The following is a 17,476-nucleotide window of genomic DNA, read 5'->3' as shown; positions in this document are numbered from 1 at the left end:
GGTCCAGTCTGACCCTGGTCTCTGGTCCAGTCTCAGGTCTGACCCTGGTCTCTGGTCCAGTCTCTGGTCCAGTCTGACCCTGGTGTCTGGTCCAGTCTCTGGTCCAGTCTCAGGTCTGACCCTGGTCTCTGGTCCAGTCTCTGGTCCAGTCTGACCCTGGTGTCTGGTCCAGTCTCTGGTCCAGTCTCAGGTCTGACCCTGGTCTCTGGTCCAGTCTCTGGTCCAGTCTGACCCTGGTCTCTGGTCCAGTCTCAGGTCTGACCCTGGTCTCTGGTCCAGTCTCTGGTCCAGTCTGACCCTGGTGTCTGGTCCAGTCTCTGGTCCAGTCTCAGGTCTGACCCTGGTCTCTGGTCCAGTCTCTGGTCCAGTCTGACCCTGGTCTCTGGTCCAGTCACAGGTCTGACCCTGGTCTCTGGTCCAGTCTCTGGTCCAGTCTCAGGTCTGACCCTGGTCTCTGGTCCAGTCTCAGGTCTGACCCTGGTCTCTGGTCCAGTCTCTGGTCCAGTCTCAGGTCTGACCCTGGTCTCTGGTCTGGTTTTCAGGTGCAGTGCTTCGAGCTGAGCCGGTTTAAACCGTTCTATCGCAGACTTTGGGAGGTCCAGGCTCCTGGCCCGGTCCAGTGGCTGGGCATGGTCCTGGACCGGATCTGCATGGGGTTTCCAGGGGGATTTGCTCTTCTGGCTCTGCAGGGAGAGTCCAGTCCGGTGTCTCTGGTCTGGCCTCAGGATCCGAGCCTGGTCTTCCTGTCACAGACGCCTCTGGACGCACTTCACGCCGCTCCGCTGACCCAGTCAGACCAGATCCTGCTCTGTTTCAGCCAAACCGGGGTTTATGTGGACCACCAGGGCCGACGGGCTAGGACCAGGGAGCTAATGTGGGCCGGGACGCCCACGGCCTTCAGTGAGTCACAACCCTGACCCTAACCTAACCCTGACCCCTAACCTAACCCTGACCCCTAACCTAACCCTGACCCTAACCCTAACCTGACCCTTCACAGAGGAACTCGTCCTGCTGATTCAACATGAAGCAATGAATAAGTAAAAAGAGAAACAATTTAAATCTACTAGGGGATAAGAATAACTATCAGGCTTCCCCAAATAAATAATATGTTTACTGTAACCCGAGTCAACATTTTTTAAGTGGCTCGGACGTTAGGCAAATTCTTATTTTTTTTTACTTTGAAGGCAAAAAAAAAAGATCAAAATTTTGCCTTTTTTGTGTCGGAGTGACCACCAGGGGTCAGGCTACAACAGTCAATGACAGAAAACGTCTCTCTCAAGCCGTTCGGGAGACTAAATCTCACGATTTTAAGATATTTTAATCAACCTTTTGTAGCCGCTATCCTTTATTTTGGTAGCTAAGGCGAGCGGGGGGAACACGGGCGCCGCCATGTTTCAATCGCTGGGCGTGTTTCAATCCCAGAATGCATTTGCGTAAGTCAAATTTTGTCCTATGGAGACTTCAGTGGCGCCGACAGAGGCAAACCAACTTGTCAGAAGCAATATGGCGACTCGTATGTGCGCTCTGTGTTGTTATAGATGCATGTGGAGGACTGAAAATGAAGACGCACATGTGTTGCGCGGTGCGTTATTAGTCCTTTGAGATGAAAAACAGGTTTATCAGAATGATAAAAATATGACTGTGACTTTCCTGAAGTCCACGATCATCTCCACTGTCTTCTGGGCGTTGAACTCCAGGTTGTCCTCCTCCCTCCTGTAGACAGACTCATCCCCGTCCGAGTTGAGCCCAATGAGGGTGGTGTCGTCATGGCGATGAGGGTGGTGTCGGCAGTAGTTAGTCACAGGGAGAAGAGCAGGGGAGAAAGTACACAGCCCTGTGCTGATCCCAGTGTCTGAGACGTTCTTCCCGCACACACTGCCTCCATCAGGAAGTCAGTGCTCCCCCTGCAGGTGGAGTCAGTGCTCCCCCCCGGGCAGAGTCAGGCGCTCCCCCTGCGGGCGGAGTTGGTGTAGATCCTGGTGTAGGTTCTCGGGGAGTCCAGGTGCTGCAGGTGAAGTGGAGAGCCAGGTTGATGGTGTCTGACACTCTCTTGTTTCTCCTCAGGCTCCAATGCGTCTCACCTCACAGTTTACTCTGATTATGGAGTCGACATCTACGACCTGCACAGCTCCGAGTGGCTACAGACTCTGCCCATCAGGAAGGTACTGAGACCTGGTCTGGACCTGGTACTGAGACCTGGTCTGGACCTGGTCTGGACCTGGTACTGATACCTGGTCTGGACCTGGTCTGGACCTGGTACCGAGACCTGGTCTGGACCTGGTACCGAGACCTGGTCTGGACCTGTTTTTCATGTTTTTTCAGTTGCGTCCGTTAAACGCTGAAGGATCCTTGAACCTTCTCAGCTCTGACCCTCCAAGACTCATCTACCTCCAGAAGACAGGTGAGGAGGCGTCTGGGGAGGGTGTGACCTGTGTGTGTTGCAGAGGGAGGCGTCTGGGGAGAGTGTGACCTGTGTGTGTTGCAGAGGGAGGCGTCTGGGGAGAGTGTGACCTGTGTGTGTTGCAGAGGGAGGCGTCTGGGGAGAGTGTGACCTGTGTGTGTTGCAGAGGGAGGCGTCTGGGGAGAGTGTGACCTGTGTGTGTTGCAGAGGGAGGCGTCTGGGGAGGGTGTGACCTGTGTGTGTTGCAGAGGGAGGCGTCTGGGGAGAGTGTGACCTGTGTGTGTTGCAGAGGGAGGCGTCTGGGGAGAGTGTGACCTGTGTGTGTTGCAGAGGGAGGCGTCTGGGGAGAGTGTGACCTGTGTGTGTTGCAGAGGGAGGCGTCTGGGGAGAGTGTGACCTGTGTGTGTTGCAGAGGGAGGCGTCTGGGGAGAGTGTGACCTGTGTGTGTTGCAGAGGGAGGCGTCTGGGGAGAGTGTGACCTGTGTGTGTTGCAGAGGGAGGCGTCTGGGGAGAGTGTGACCTGTGTGTGTTGCAGAGGGAGGCGTCTGGGGAGAGTGTGACCTGTGTGTGTTGCAGAGGGAGGCGTCTGGGGAGAGTGTGACCTGTGTGTGTTGCAGAGGGAGGCGTCTGGGGAGGGTGTGACCTGTGTGTGTTGCAGAGGGAGGCGTCTGGGGAGAGTGTGACCTGTGTGTGTTGCAGAGGGAGGCGTCTGGGGAGAGTGTGACCTGTGTGTGTTGCAGAGGGAGGCGTCTGGGGAGAGTGTGACCTGTGTGTGTTGCAGAGGGAGGCGTCTGGGGAGAGGGCGAGCTGGCGTTACCGTCGGTTACCTCTGAGAGCAGCAGCAGGAAACTGATGGTTCGAACTCGGAGCAAAAGAAAGTTTCTGTTTAAACTTCCTGAAGAAGAACGACAACAACAACGAAGGTAAAACTACTACTACTGCAAGTACTACTACTGCAAGTACTACTACTGCAAGTACTACTACTGCAAGTACTACTACTGCACGTACTACTACTGAAAGTACTACTACTGCAAGTACTGATACTGCAAGTACTACTACTGCAAGTACTGATACTGCAAGTACTACTACTGCACGAACTACTACTGCAAGTACTACTACTGCAAGTACTACTACTGCAAGTACTACTACTGCACGTACTACTACTGAAAGTACTACTACTGCAAGTACTGATACTGCAAGTACTACTACTGCAAGTACTACTACTGCAAGTACTACTACTGCAAGTACTACTACTGCACGTACTACTACTGAAAGTACTACTACTGCAAGTACTGATACTGCAAGTACTACTACTGCAAGTACTGATACTGCAAGTACTACTACTGCACAAACTACTACTGAAAGTACTTCTACTGCAAGTACTTCTACTGCAAGTACTTCTACTGCAAGTACTACTACTGAAAGTACTACTACTGCACGTACTACTACTGAAAGTTCTTCCACTGAAAGTACTACTACTGAAAGTACTGCTACTGAAAGTACTACTACTGCAAGTACTTCTACTGCAAGTACTACTTCTTCAAGTACTGATACTGCCAGTACTGATACCGTGAGTACTACTAATGCAAGTACTACTACTGCAAGTACTGATATTGCCAGTACTGATACTGCAAGTACTGATACTGCCAGTACTACTACTGCAAGTACTACTACTGCAAGTACTGATACTGTGAGTACTACTACTGTGAGTACTACTACTGAGAGTACTACTACTGCCAGTGCTACTACTGCAAATACTGATACTGCCAGTACTGATACTGTGAGTACTACTACTGCAAGTACTACTACTGCAAGTACTGATACTGCCAGTACTGATACTGCCAGTACTGATACTGCCAGTGACCGTAGCAACAACTGAGTCCAGTGACCGTAGCAACAACTGAGTCCAGTGACCGTAGCAACAACTGAGTCCAGTGACCGTAGAAACAACTGAGTCCAGTGACCGTAGCAACAACTGAGTCCAGTGACCGTAGAAACAACTGAGTCCAGTGACCGTAGCAACAACTGAGTCCAGTGACCGTAGCAACAACTGAGTCCAGTGACCGTAGCAACAACTGAGTCCAGTGACCGTAGCAACAACTGAGTCCAGTGACCGTAGCAACAACTGAGTCCAGTGACCGCAGCAACAACTGAGTCAAAACGAGTGCGAGGAACCAACAACAGTTTCTGATCCAAGGACCTTAGTGAGCGAGAGGGAGTACTTGTACTCTAAGTACTACTACTGCAAGTCCTACTACTGCAAGTACTACTTCAAGTACTGATGCTACCAGCACTGATACTTAGTACTGCTAATGCAAGTACTACTTCTGCAAGTACTACTATTGCAAGTAATACTACTGCAAGTACTACTAATGCAAGTACGGATACTGCCAATACTGATACTGTGAGTACTACCCCTGCAAATACTACTACTGCAAGTACTGATACTGTGAGTATTACTACTGGATGTAATACTTCTGAAAGTACTTATACTTTCATTACTACTACTGCAAGTACTTCTACTGCAAATACTACTACTGCAAGTACTGATACTGTGAGTACTACTACTGCAACTACTGATGCAGCAAGTACTACTAATACTACACATTACAGGTATTAATACTAAAAGTACCAATACTACACATACTACAAGTCGTACACCTGTCCCTGACCTGTGAGGTGCCTCCTGACCTGTGGGGTGCCTCTGACCTGTGGGGGGCCCCTGACCTGTGAGGTGCCCCTGACCTGTGAGGTGCCGAGGTGCCCCTGACCTGTGGGGTGCCCCTGACCAGTGAGGGGCCCCTTACCTGTGAGGTGCCCCTGACCTGTGAGGTGCCCCTGACCTGTGGGGTGCCCTTGACCTGTGGGGGGGCCCTGACCTGTGAGGTGCCCCTGACCTGTGAGGTGCCCCTGACCTGTGAGGCGCCCCTGACCTGTGGGGTGCCCCTGACCTGTGAGGGGCCCCTGACCTGTGAGGTGCCCCTGACCTGTGAGGTGCCCCTGACCTGTGGGGTGCCCCTGACCTGTGAGGGGCCCCTGACCTGAGATGGGACGTGAAAACGGGAAGGGTTTAGGGACTGATCCTGGTGCAGATGGTCAGTTGTGGTCAGTTGTGGTCAGTTGTGGTCAGTTGTGGTCAGTTGTGGTCAGTTGTGGTCAGTTGTGGTCAGTTGTGGTCAGTTGCAGGACGGTGGATCCAGAAACTTCTCATCACAAACTGACACTTGCTCTAAACTTTTCTTTATAATAAGTTTAAGTTTGATTGACATGTTTCAGGGAGATGCTGCGCGACCCCGAGCTCCGCTCCAAGATGATCTCAGGCCCCACCAACTTCAACCACATCTCACACATGGGCCCCGGGGACGGCATGCAGATCCTCAGGGACCTGCCTATGGTGAGTGAGGGACCGGCCTGTGGTGAGTGAGTGACCTGCCTGTGATGAGTGAGGGACCTGCGTGTGATGAGTGAGTGACCTGCCTATGGTGAGTGAGGGACCGGCCTGTGGTGAGTGAGGGACCGGCCTGTGGTGAGTGAGGGACCTGCCTGTGGTGAGGGAGGGACCTGCCTGTGATGAGTGAGGGACCTGCGTGTGATGAGGGAGGGACCTGCCTGTGATGAGTGAGGGACCTGCGTGTGATGAGGGAGGGACCTGCCTGTGGTGAGGGAGGGACCTGCCTGTGGTGAGGGAGGGACCTGCGTGTGATGAGTGAGGGACTTACCTGTGGTGAGTGAGTTACCTGCTTGTGATGAGTGACAGACCTGCCTGTGATGAGTGAGGGACCTGCCTGTGGTGAGTGACCTGCCTGTGATGAGTGAGGGACCTGCCTGTGGTGAGGGAGGGACCTGCGTGTGATGAGTGAGTGACCTGCCTATGGTGAGTGAGGGACCGGCCTGTGGTGAGAGAGGGACCGGCCTGTGGTGAGAGAGGGACCTGCCTGTGGTGAGGGAGGGGCCTGCATGTGGTGAGTGAGTGACCTGCCTGTGGTGAGTGAGTGACCTGCCTGTGGTGAGGGAGGGACCGGCCTGTGGTGAGAGAGGGACCTGCGTGTGATGAGTGAGTGACCTGCCTGTGGTGAGAGAGGGACCTGCGTGTGATGAGTGAGTGACCTGCCTATGGTGAGTGAGGGACCGGCCTGTGGTGAGGGAGGGACCGGCCTGTGGTGAGAGAGGCACCGGCCTGTGGTGAGGGAGGGACCTGTATGTGATGAGTGAGTGACCTGCCTGTGGTGAGTGAGTGACCTGCCTGTGGTGAGGGAGGGACCGGCCTGTGGTGAGAGAGGGACCGGCCTGTGGTGAGGGAGGGACCTGTATGTGATGAGTGAGTGACCTGCCTGTGGTGAGGGAGGGACCTGCCTGTGGTGAGGGAGGGACCTGCATGTGGTGAGTGAGTGAGCTGCCTGTGGTGAGTGAGTGACCTGCATGTGGTGAGTGAGTGACCGGCCTGTGGTGAGGGAGGGACCGGCCTGTGGTGAGGGAGGGACCTGCATGTGGTGAGAGTGACCTGCCTGTGGTGAGGGAGGGACCTGCATGTGATGAGTGAGTGACCGGCCTGTGGTGAGGGAGGGACCTGCCTGTGTTGAGTGAGTGACCTGCCTGTGGTGAGGGAGGGACCGGCCTGTGGTGAGGGAGGGACCTGCGTGTGATGAGTGAGTGACCTGCCTATGGTGAGTGAGGGACCGGCCTGTGGTGAGTGAGTGACCTGCCTGTGGTGAGGGAGGGACCTGCGTGTGATGAGTGAGTGACCTGCCTATGGTGAGTGAGGGACCGGCCTGTGGTGAGTGAGGGACCGGCCTGTGGTGAGTGAGTGACCTGCCTGTGGTGAGAGAGGGACCTGCGTGTGATGAGTGAGGGACCTGTATGTGATGAGTGAGTGACCTGCGTGTGATGAGGGAGGGACCTGCCTGTGGTGAGGGAGGGACCTGCCTGTGGTGAGGGAGGGACCTGCGTGTGATGAGTGAGGGACTTACCTGTGGTGAGTGAGTTACCTGCTTGTGATGAGTGACAGACCTGCCTGTGATGAGTGAGGGACCTGCCTGTGGTGAGTGACCTGCCTGTGATGAGTGAGGGACCTGCCTGTGGTGAGGGAGGGACCTGCGTGTGATGAGTGAGTGACCTGCCTATGGTGAGTGAGGGACCGGCCTGTGGTGAGAGAGGGACCTGCCTGTGGTGAGGGAGGGGCCTGCATGTGGTGAGTGAGTGACCTGCCTGTGGTGAGTGAGTGACCTGCCTGTGGTGAGGGAGGGACCGGCCTGTGGTGAGAGAGGGACCTGCGTGTAATGAGTGAGTGACCTGCCTATGGTGAGTGAGGGACCGGCCTGTGGTGAGGGAGGGACCGGCCTGTGGTGAGAGAGGGACCGGCCTGTGGTGAGGGAGGGACCTGTATGTGATGAGTGAGTGACCTGCCTGTGGTGAGTGAGTGACCTGCCTGTGGTGAGGGAGGGACCGGCCTGTGGTGAGAGAGGGACCGGCCTGTGGTGAGGGAGGGACCTGTATGTGATGAGTGAGTGACCTGCCTGTGGTGAGAGAGGGACCTGCCTGTGGTGAGGGAGGGACCTGCATGTGGTGAGTGAGTTAGCTGCCTGTGGTGAGTGAGTGACCTGCCTGTGGTGAGGGAGGGACCTGCATGTGATGAGTGAGTGACCTGCCTGTGGCGAGAGAGGGACCTGCCTTTGGTGAGGGAGGGACCTGCATGTGGTGAGTGAGTGACCGGCCTGTGGTGAGGGAGGGACCGGCCTGTGGTGAGGGAGGGACCTGCATGTGGTGAGAGTGACCTGCCTGTGGTGAGGGAGGGACCTGCATGTGATGAGTGAGTGACCGGCCTGTGGTGAGGGAGGGACCTGCCTGTGGTGAGGGAGGGACCGGCCTGTGGTGAGGGAGGGACCTGCGTGTGATGAGTGGGTGACCTGCCTATGGTGAGTGAGGGACCGGCCTGTGGTGAGTGAGTGACCTGCCTGTGGTGAGGGAGGGACTTGCGTGTGATGAGTGAGTGACCTGCCTATGGTGAGTGAGGGACCGGCCTGTGGTGAGTGAGGGACCGGCCTGTGGTGAGTGAGTGACCTGCCTGTGGTGAGGGAGGGACCTGCCTGTGATGAGTGAGTGACCTTCGTGTGCTGAGTGAGGGACCTGCCTGTGATGAGTGAGGGACCTGCCTGTGGTGAGGGAGGGACCTGCCTGTGATGAGTGAGGGACCTGCGTGTGATGAGGGAGGGACCTACCTGTGGTGAGGGAGGGACCTGCCTGTGGTGAGGGAGGGACCTGCGTGTGATGAGTGAGGGACTTACCTGTGGTGAGTGAGTTACCTGCTTGTGATGAGTGACAGACCTGCCTGTGATGAGTGAGGGACCTGCCTGTGGTGAGTGACCTGCCTGTGATGAGTGAGTGACCTTCGTGTGCTGAGTGAGGGACCTGCCTGTGATGAGTGACAGACCTGCCTGTGGTGAGTGAGTGACCTGCCTGTGGTGAGTGAGTGACCTGCCTGTGGTGAGGGAGGGACCGGCCTGTGGTGAGGGAGGGACCTGCGTGTGATGAGTGAGTGACCTGCCTATGGTGAGTGAGGGACCGGCCTGTGGTGAGTGAGTGACCTGCCTGTGGTGAGGGAGGGACCTGCGTGTGATGAGTGAGTGACCTGCCTATGGTGAGTGAGGGACCGGCCTGTGGTGAGTGAGTGACCTGCCTGTGGTGAGGGAGGGAGCTGCGTGTGGTGAGGGAGGGACCTGCCTGTGATGAGTGAGGGACCTGCGTGTGATGAGGGAGGGACCTGCCTGTGGTGAGGGAGGGACCTGCCTGTGGTGAGGGAGGGACCTGCGTGTGATGAGTGAGGGACTTACCTGTGGTGAGTGAGTTACCTGCTTGTGATGAGTGACAGACCTGCCTGTGATGAGTGAGGGACCTGCCTGTGGTGAGTGAGTGACCTGCAGTTAGAACGAAAAGGGAAAAGTGGGCGAGGTGGGATAAGGTAAATTCTGACCGGGGGTCCAATGGTCGGGGGTCCCGTCGTCGGGGACCTGCCTGTGATGAGTGAGGGACTTGCCTGTGGTGAGGGAGGGACCTGCATGTGGTGAGAGTGACCTGCCTGTGGTGAGGGAGGGACCTGCATGTGGTGAGGGAGGGACCTGCATGTGATGAGTGAGTGACCGGCCTGTGGTGAGGGAGGGACCTGCATGTGATGAGTGAGTGACCGGCCTGTGGTGAGGGAGGGACCTGCCTGTGGTGAGGGAGGGACCGGCCTGTGGTGAGGGAGGGACCTGCGTGTGATGAGTGGGTGACCTGCCTATGGTGAGTGAGGGACCGGCCTGTGGTGAGTGAGTGACCTGCCTGTGGTGAGGGAGGGACTTGCGTGTGATGAGTGAGTGACCTGCCTATGGTGAGTGAGGGACCGGCCTGTGGTGAGTGAGGGACCGGCCTGTGGTGAGTGAGTGACCTGCCTGTGGTGAGGGAGGGACCTGCCTGTGATGAGTGAGTGACCTTCGTGTGCTGAGTGAGGGACCTGCCTGTGATGAGTGAGGGACCTGCCTGTGGTGAGGGAGGGACCTGCCTGTGATGAGTGAGGGACCTGCGTGTGATGAGGGAGGGACCTACCTGTGGTGAGGGAGGGACCTGCCTGTGGTGAGGGAGGGACCTGCGTGTGATGAGTGAGGGACTTACCTGTGGTGAGTGAGTTACCTGCTTGTGATGAGTGACAGACCTGCCTGTGATGAGTGAGGGACCTGCCTGTGGTGAGTGACCTGCCTGTGATGAGTGAGTGACCTTCGTGTGCTGAGTGAGGGACCTGCCTGTGATGAGTGACAGACCTGCCTGTGGTGAGTGAGTGACCTGCCTGTGGTGAGTGAGTGACCTGCCTGTGGTGAGGGAGGGACCGGCCTGTGGTGAGGGAGGGACCTGCGTGTGATGAGTGAGTGACCTGCCTATGGTGAGTGAGGGACCGGCCTGTGGTGAGTGAGTGACCTGCCTGTGGTGAGGGAGGGACCTGCGTGTGATGAGTGAGTGACCTGCCTATGGTGAGTGAGGGACCGGCCTGTGGTGAGTGAGTGACCTGCCTGTGGTGAGGGAGGGAGCTGCGTGTGGTGAGGGAGGGACCTGCCTGTGATGAGTGAGGGACCTGCGTGTGATGAGGGAGGGACCTGCCTGTGGTGAGGGAGGGACCTGCCTGTGGTGAGGGAGGGACCTGCGTGTGATGAGTGAGGGACTTACCTGTGGTGAGTGAGTTACCTGCTTGTGATGAGTGACAGACCTGCCTGTGATGAGTGAGGGACCTGCCTGTGGTGAGTGACCTGCCTGTGATGAGTGAGGGACTTGCCTGTGGTGAGTGAGTGACCTGCAGTTAGAACGAAAAGGGAAAAGTGGGCGAGGTGGGATAAGGTAAATTCTGACCGGGGGTCCAATGGTCGGGGGTCCCGTCGTCGGGGACCTGCCTGTGATGAGTGAGGGATCTGCCTGTGGTGAGTGACCTGCCTGTGATGAGTGAGGGATCTGCCTGTGGTGAGTGACCTGCCTGTGATGAGTGAGGGACTTGCCTGTGGTGAGTGAGTGACCTGCAGTTAGAACGAAAAGGGAAAAGTGGGCGAGGTGGGATAAGGTAAATTCTGACCGGGGGTCCAATGGTCGGGGGTCCCGTCGTCGGGGGTCCCGTGGTCGGGGGTCCTGTGGTCACATGGTCTGTTCTGTGTTCCAGGGCGTGGCTCAGGAGCAGGAGCCTGTGAATCGTTCCAGACCTTTGTCCAGTATCTCCAGGAACCAACAGCGCAGCAAGAGCCACATCACCAGGACGGCGTCAGGTTTGAGCCCCGCACACTCCTCCACGCCCCTGCCACGCCCTGTCACGCCCCTGTCTCTTCATTGCTCTGCATGAATCGTACTAGAGCGTTCCTCACCTCTTCTGTGTTGTGGTTCCTCTAGATTTTGGAGGTGGAGTTTCTTCTCGGCTGGAGCTGGATCCTGATCTCGAGGTGGGACGTCCTGATGTAGAGGCGGGACGTCCCGATGTAGAGGCGGGACGTCCCGATGTAGAGGCGGGACGTCCTGATGTAGAGGCGGGACGTCCAGATGTAGAGGCGGGACGTCCTGATGTAGAGGCGGGACGTCCAGATGTAGAGGCGGGACGTCCCGATGTAGAGGAGGGACGTCCCGATGTAGAGGCGGGACGTCCCGATGTAGAGGCGGGACGTCGCGATGTAGAGGCGGGACGTCCCGATGTAGAGGCGGGACGTCGCGATGTAGAGGCGGGACGTCCCGATGTAGAGGCGGGACGTCCCGATGTAGAGGCGGGACGTCCCGATGTAGAGGCGGGACGTCCCGATGTAGAGGAGGGACGTCGCGATGTAGAGGCGGGACGTCCCGATGTAGAGGCGGGACGTCCCGATGTAGAGGCGGGACGTCCAGATGTAGAGGCGGGACGTCCCGATGTAGAGGCGGGACGTCCCGATGTAGAGGCGGGACGTCGCGATGTAGAGGCGGGACGTCGCGATGTAGAGGCGGGACGTCCCGATGTAGAGGCGGGACGTCCCGATGTAGAGGCGGGACGTCCCGATGTAGAGGCGGGACGTCCAGATGTAGAGGCGGGACGTCCCGATGTAGAGGCGGGACGTCCCGATGTAGAGGCGGGACGTCGCGATGTAGAGGCGGGACGTCCCGATGTAGAGGCGGGACGTCCCGATGTAGAGGCGGGACGTCCCGATGTAGAGGCGGGACGTCCCGATGTAGAGGCGGGACGATGTAGAGGCGGGACGTCCCGATGTAGAGGCGGGACGTCCCGATGTAGAGGCGGGACGTCCCGATGTAGAGGCGGGACGTCCTGAGGTTTGTAACTAGAACATTTGATCTGGTCTTTGACAGTTCCTCTGTGTTTCAGGACTCGGACTCAGTCAAACTCTCGTCTAACTCCTCCAACCCGAGCAGCCCGCCATCGCCCAACTCGCCCCACCGGACCCCCGAGCTGGACCTGGACCTGGACCTAGACCAATTCAACTGACTGGGTCTGGTCTGGGTCGGGACCCAGACACCTGGTTTAGTCCTGGTTTAGACCTGGTTTAGTCCTGGTTTAGACCTGGTTTAGACCTGGTTTAGACCTGGTTTAGACCTGGTTTAGTCCTGGTTTAGACCTGGTTTAGACCTGGTTTAGTCCTGGTTTAGTCCTGGTTTAGTCCTGGTTTAGACCTGGTTTAGACCTGGTTTAGTCCTGGTTTAGACCTGGTTTAGTCCTGGTTTAGTCCTGGTTTAGACCTGGTTTAGACCTGGTTTAGTCCTGCTTTTAGTTCCGGGTCCAGCGTTTGCTCTTAAAAACACTAAAAAGAACATTCTACTGGAGAATATTCCTGTGGCTTCTAAACTTTATCTCTTTAAATATTTACAGTTTTGTCGATTTTATCTTTTGAAAACATTTTAAAGCTGCTGAAGGAACTTGTGCAAATAAGAAAATAGTGTAACTTTATCTTTAAATACTTTATATGTTTGTAGCCGGACGGCAGCCATTTTGTGTCACCAAACCTGTCAAAATAATGAGACATTTGATGATTTTATGATGATTTTATGATGATTTTATGATGATTTTATGATGATTTTATGCTTTTATTTCTGCTGCTGAGGATCGGGAACACTTTATTTGACTGTGGATCAAACACTGTAACATGACACTACTGTTTCTGGTGGAATCACTTTAAAAGATCTTTTTAATTAAGGAAGTCAAAGTAAGAAAAATAATAAAAACATGTAAAAACTAATTAAAGCTGTCTAAACAATATTTATATTGTGTTTATTCTATTTACGCTCTAAATATTGTATAAATCCAAGTTTCAGCGCCGTCGCCGCTTCACCCTGGAGCCGCTTCACACTGGAGCCGCTTCACCCTGGAGCCGCTTCACCCTGGAGCCGCTTCACCTGGAGCCGCTTCACACTGGAGCCGCTTCACCCTGGAGCCGCTTCACCCTGGAGCCGCTTCACCCTGGAGCCGCTTCACACTGGAGCCGCTTCACCCTGGAGCCGCTTCACCCTGGAGCCGCTTCACCTGGAGCCGCTTCACCTGGAGCCGCTTCACCTGGAGCCGCTTCACCTGGAGCCGCTTCACCCTGGAGCCGCTTCACACTGGAGCCGCTTCACCCTGGAGCCGCTTCACCTGGAGCCGCTTCACCTGGAGCCGCTTCACCTGGAGCCGCTTCACCTGGAGCCGCTTCACCCTGGAGCCGCTTCACCCTGGAGCCGCTTCACACTGGAGCCGCTTCACCTGGAGCCGCTTCACACTGGAGCCGCTTCACCCTGGAGCCGCTTCACCCTGGAGCCGCTTCACCTGGAGCCGCTTCACCTGGAGCCGCTTCACCCTGGAGCCGCTTCACCCTGGAGCCGCTTCACCCTGGAGCCGCTTCACCTGGAGCCGCTTCACCCTGGAGCCGCTTCACCTGGAGCCGCTTCACACTGGAGCCGCTTCACCTGGAGCCGCTTCACCCTGGAGCCGCTTCACCTGGAGCCGCTTCACCCTGGAGCCGCTTCACCTGGAGCCGCTTCACCCTGGAGCCGCTTCACCCTGGAGCCGCTTCACCTGGAGCCGCTTCACACTGGAGCCGCTTCACCCTGGAGCCGCTTCACCCTGGAGCCGCTTCACCTGGAGCCGCTTCACCTGGAGCCGCTTCACCCTGGAGCCGCTTCACCCTGGAGCCGCTTCACCCTGGAGCCGCTTCACCCTGGAGCCGCTTCACCTGGAGCCGCTTCACCCTGGAGCCGCTTCACCTGGAGCCGCTTCACCCTGGAGCCGCTTCACCCTGGAGCCGCTTCACACTGGAGCCGCTTCACCCTCGAGCCGCTTCACCCTGGAGCCGCTTCACCTGGAGCCGCTTCACACTGGAGCCGCTTCACCCTGGAGCCGCTTCACCCTGGAGCCGCTTCACACTGGAGCCGCTTCACCTGGAGCCGCTTCACACTGGAGCCGCTTCACCTGGAGCCGCTTCACACTGGAGCCGCTTCACCCTCGAGCCGCTTCACCCTGGAGCCGCTTCACCCTCGAGCCGCTTCACCCTGGAGCCGCTTCACCCTGGAGCCGCTTCACCCTGGAGCCGCTTCACCCTCGAGCCGCTTCACCCTGGAGCCGCTTCACCCTCGAGCCGCTTCACCCTGGAGCCGCTTCACCCTGGAGCCGCTTCACCCTGGAGCCGCTTCACCGTGGAGCCGCTTCACCCTGGAGCCGCTTCACACTGGAGCCGCTTCACCTGGAGCCGCTTCACCCTGGAGCCGCTTCACCCTGGAGCCGCTTCACCCTGGAGCCGCTTCACCCTGGAGCCGCTTCACCCTGGAGCCGCTTCACCCTGGAGCCGCTTCACCTGGAGCCGCTTCACCCTGGAGCCGCTTCACCCTGGAGCCGCTTCACCTGGAGCCGCTTCACCTGGAGCCGCTTCACACTGGAGCCGCTTCACCCTGGAGCCGCTTCACCCTGGAGCCGCTTCACACTGGAGCCGCTTCACCTGGAGCCGCTTCACACTGGAGCCGCTTCACCTGGAGCCGCTTCACACTGGAGCCGCTTCACCTGGAGCCGCTTCACCCTGGAGCCGCTTCACCCTGGAGCCGCTTCACCCTGGAGCCGCTTCACCTGGAGCCGCTTCACCCTGGAGCCGCTTCACCTGGAGCCGCTTCACACTGGAGCCGCTTCACCTGGAGCCGCTTCACCCTGGAGCCGCTTCACCCTGGAGCCGCTTCACCTGGAGCCGCTTCACCCTGGAGCCGCTTCACCCTGGAGCCGCTTCACCTGGAGCCGCTTCACACTGGAGCCGCTTCACCCTGGAGCCGCTTCACCCTGGAGCCGCTTCACCTGGAGCCGCTTCACCTGGAGCCGCTTCACCCTGGAGCCGCTTCACCCTGGAGCCGCTTCACCCTGGAGCCGCTTCACCTGGAGCCGCTTCACCCTGGAGCCGCTTCACCTGGAGCCGCTTCACCCTGGAGCCGCTTCACCCTGGAGCCGCTTCACACTGGAGCCGCTTCACCCTCGAGCCGCTTCACCCTGGAGCCGCTTCACCTGGAGCCGCTTCACACTGGAGCCGCTTCACCCTGGAGCCGCTTCACCCTGGAGCCGCTTCACACTGGAGCCGCTTCACCTGGAGCCGCTTCACACTGGAGCCGCTTCACCTGGAGCCGCTTCACACTGGAGCCGCTTCACCCTCGAGCCGCTTCACCCTGGAGCCGCTTCACCCTCGAGCCGCTTCACCCTGGAGCCGCTTCACCCTGGAGCCGCTTCACCCTGGAGCCGCTTCACCCTCGAGCCGCTTCACCCTGGAGCCGCTTCACCCTCGAGCCGCTTCACCCTGGAGCCGCTTCACCCTGGAGCCGCTTCACCCTGGAGCCGCTTCACCGTGGAGCCGCTTCACCCTGGAGCCGCTTCACACTGGAGCCGCTTCACCTGGAGCCGCTTCACCCTGGAGCCGCTTCACCCTGGAGCCGCTTCACCCTGGAGCCGCTTCACCCTGGAGCCGCTTCACCCTGGAGCCGCTTCACCCTGGAGCCGCTTCACCTGGAGCCGCTTAACCCTGGAGCCGCTTCACCCTGGAGCCGCTTCACCCTGGAGCCGCTTCACCTGGAGCCGCTTCACACTGGAGCCGCTTCACCCTGGAGCCGCTTCACCCTGGAGCCGCTTCACACTGGAGCCGCTTCACCTGGAGCCGCTTCACACTGGAGCCGCTTCACCTGGAGCCGCTTCACACTGGAGCCGCTTCACCCTCGAGCCGCTTCACCCTGGAGCCGCTTCACCCTCGAGCCGCTTCACCCTGGAGCCGCTTCACCCTGGAGCCGCTTCACCCTCGAGCCGCTTCACCCTCGAGCCGCTTCACCCTGGAGCCGCTTCACCCTCGAGCCGCTTCACCCTGGAGCCGCTTCACCCTGGAGCCGCTTCACCCTGGAGCCGCTTCACCGTGGAGCCGCTTCACCCTGGAGCCGCTTCACACTGGAGCCGCTTCACCTGGAGCCGCTTCACCCTGGAGCCGCTTCACCCTGGAGCCGCTTCACCCTGGAGCCGCTTCACCCTGGAGCCGCTTCACCCTGGAGCCGCTTCACCCTGGAGCCGCTTCACCTGGAGCCGCTTAACCCTGGAGCCGCTTCACCCTGGAGCCGCTTCACCTGGAGCCGCTTCACCCTCGAGCCGCTTCACCCTGGAGCCGCTTCACACTGGAGCCGCTTCACCCTGGAGCCGCTTCACCTGGAGCCGCTTCACCTGGAGCCGCTTCACCCTGGAGCCGCTTCACCCTGGAGCCGCTTCACCCTGGAGCCGCTTCACCCTGGAGCCGCTTCACCTGGAGCCGCTTCACCCTCGAGCCGCTTCACCCTGGAGCCGCTTCACCTGGAGCCGCTTCACACTGGAGCCGCTTCACCTGGAGCCGCTTCACACTGGAGCCGCTTCACCCTGGAGCCGCTTCACCCTGGAGCCGCTTCACCCTGGAGCCGCTTCACCCTGGAGCCGCTTCACCCTGGAGCCGCTTCACACTGGAGCCGCTTCACCCTGGAGCCGCTTCACCCTGGCTTCACCCTGGAGCCGCTTCACCCTGGAGCCGCTTCACCTGGAGCCGCTTCACCTGGAGCCGCTTCACCTGGAGCCGCTTCACCCTGGAGCCGCTTCACCCTGGAGCCGCTTCACCCTGGAGCCGCTTCACCTGAGCCGCTTCACCCTCGAGCCGCTCGGAGCCGCTTCACCTGGAGCCGCTTCACCCTCGAGCCGCTTCACCCTGGAGCCGCTTCACCTGGAGCCGCTTCACACTGGAGCCGCTTCACCTGGAGCCGCTTCACACTGGAGCCGCTTCACCCTGGAGCCGCTTCACCCTGAGCCGCTTCACCCTGGAGCCGCTTCACCTGGAGCCGCTTCACCCTGGAGCCGCTTCACCCTGGAGCCGCTTCACCCTGGAGCCGCTTCACCCTGGAGCCGCTTCACACTGGAGCCGCTTCACCCTGGAGCCGCTTCACACTGGAGCCGCTTCACCTGGAGCCGCTTCACCTGGAGCCGCTTCACCCTGGAGCCGCTTCACCCTGGAGCCGCTTCACCCTGGAGCCGCTTCACCCTGGAGCCGCTTCACCCTGGAGCCGCTTCACACTGGAGCCGCTTCACCTGGAGCCGCT

The 17,476-nt window shown here is 58.5% G+C and overlaps 1 protein-coding gene across 4 annotated transcripts in view; it reads left to right on the top strand.

Moving 5' to 3' along the window:
• The window catches only part of cdc42bpb (CDC42 binding protein kinase beta (DMPK-like)), a 116,401-nt gene extending 103,265 nt beyond the window's left edge, over positions 1-13,136 (top strand). For 3 of the 4 annotated variants that reach the window (XM_072462143.1, XM_072462146.1, XM_072462144.1), the window contains 8 exons: positions 543-900; positions 2,065-2,162; positions 2,323-2,401; positions 3,183-3,324; positions 5,678-5,795; positions 11,073-11,175; positions 11,297-11,346; positions 12,249-13,136. In XM_072462143.1, coding sequence (XP_072318244.1) covers positions 543-900; positions 2,065-2,162; positions 2,323-2,401; positions 3,183-3,324; positions 5,678-5,795; positions 11,073-11,175; positions 11,297-11,346; positions 12,249-12,368 — 1,068 coding nt within the window. In that variant the 3' untranslated portion in view covers positions 12,369-13,136. Of the gene's footprint in view, positions 1-542; positions 901-2,064; positions 2,163-2,322; positions 2,402-2,444; positions 3,325-5,677; positions 5,796-11,072; positions 11,176-11,296; positions 11,347-12,248 lie in introns of those variants that run through there. The other variant, XM_072462145.1, reaches the window with a different exon arrangement.
• Positions 13,137-17,476: the final 4,340 nt, after the last annotated feature.

Source organism: Eucyclogobius newberryi, unplaced genomic scaffold, assembly GCF_026437365.1.
Source record: "Eucyclogobius newberryi isolate DKJ021-1_F unplaced genomic scaffold, fEucNew1.0.hap1 SCAF_38, whole genome shotgun sequence".
NCBI lineage: Eukaryota > Metazoa > Chordata > Actinopteri > Gobiiformes > Gobiidae > Eucyclogobius > Eucyclogobius newberryi.
Note: the sequence above shows the minus strand (reverse complement) of the source record. Positions and strands in the feature narration are given on the sequence as shown.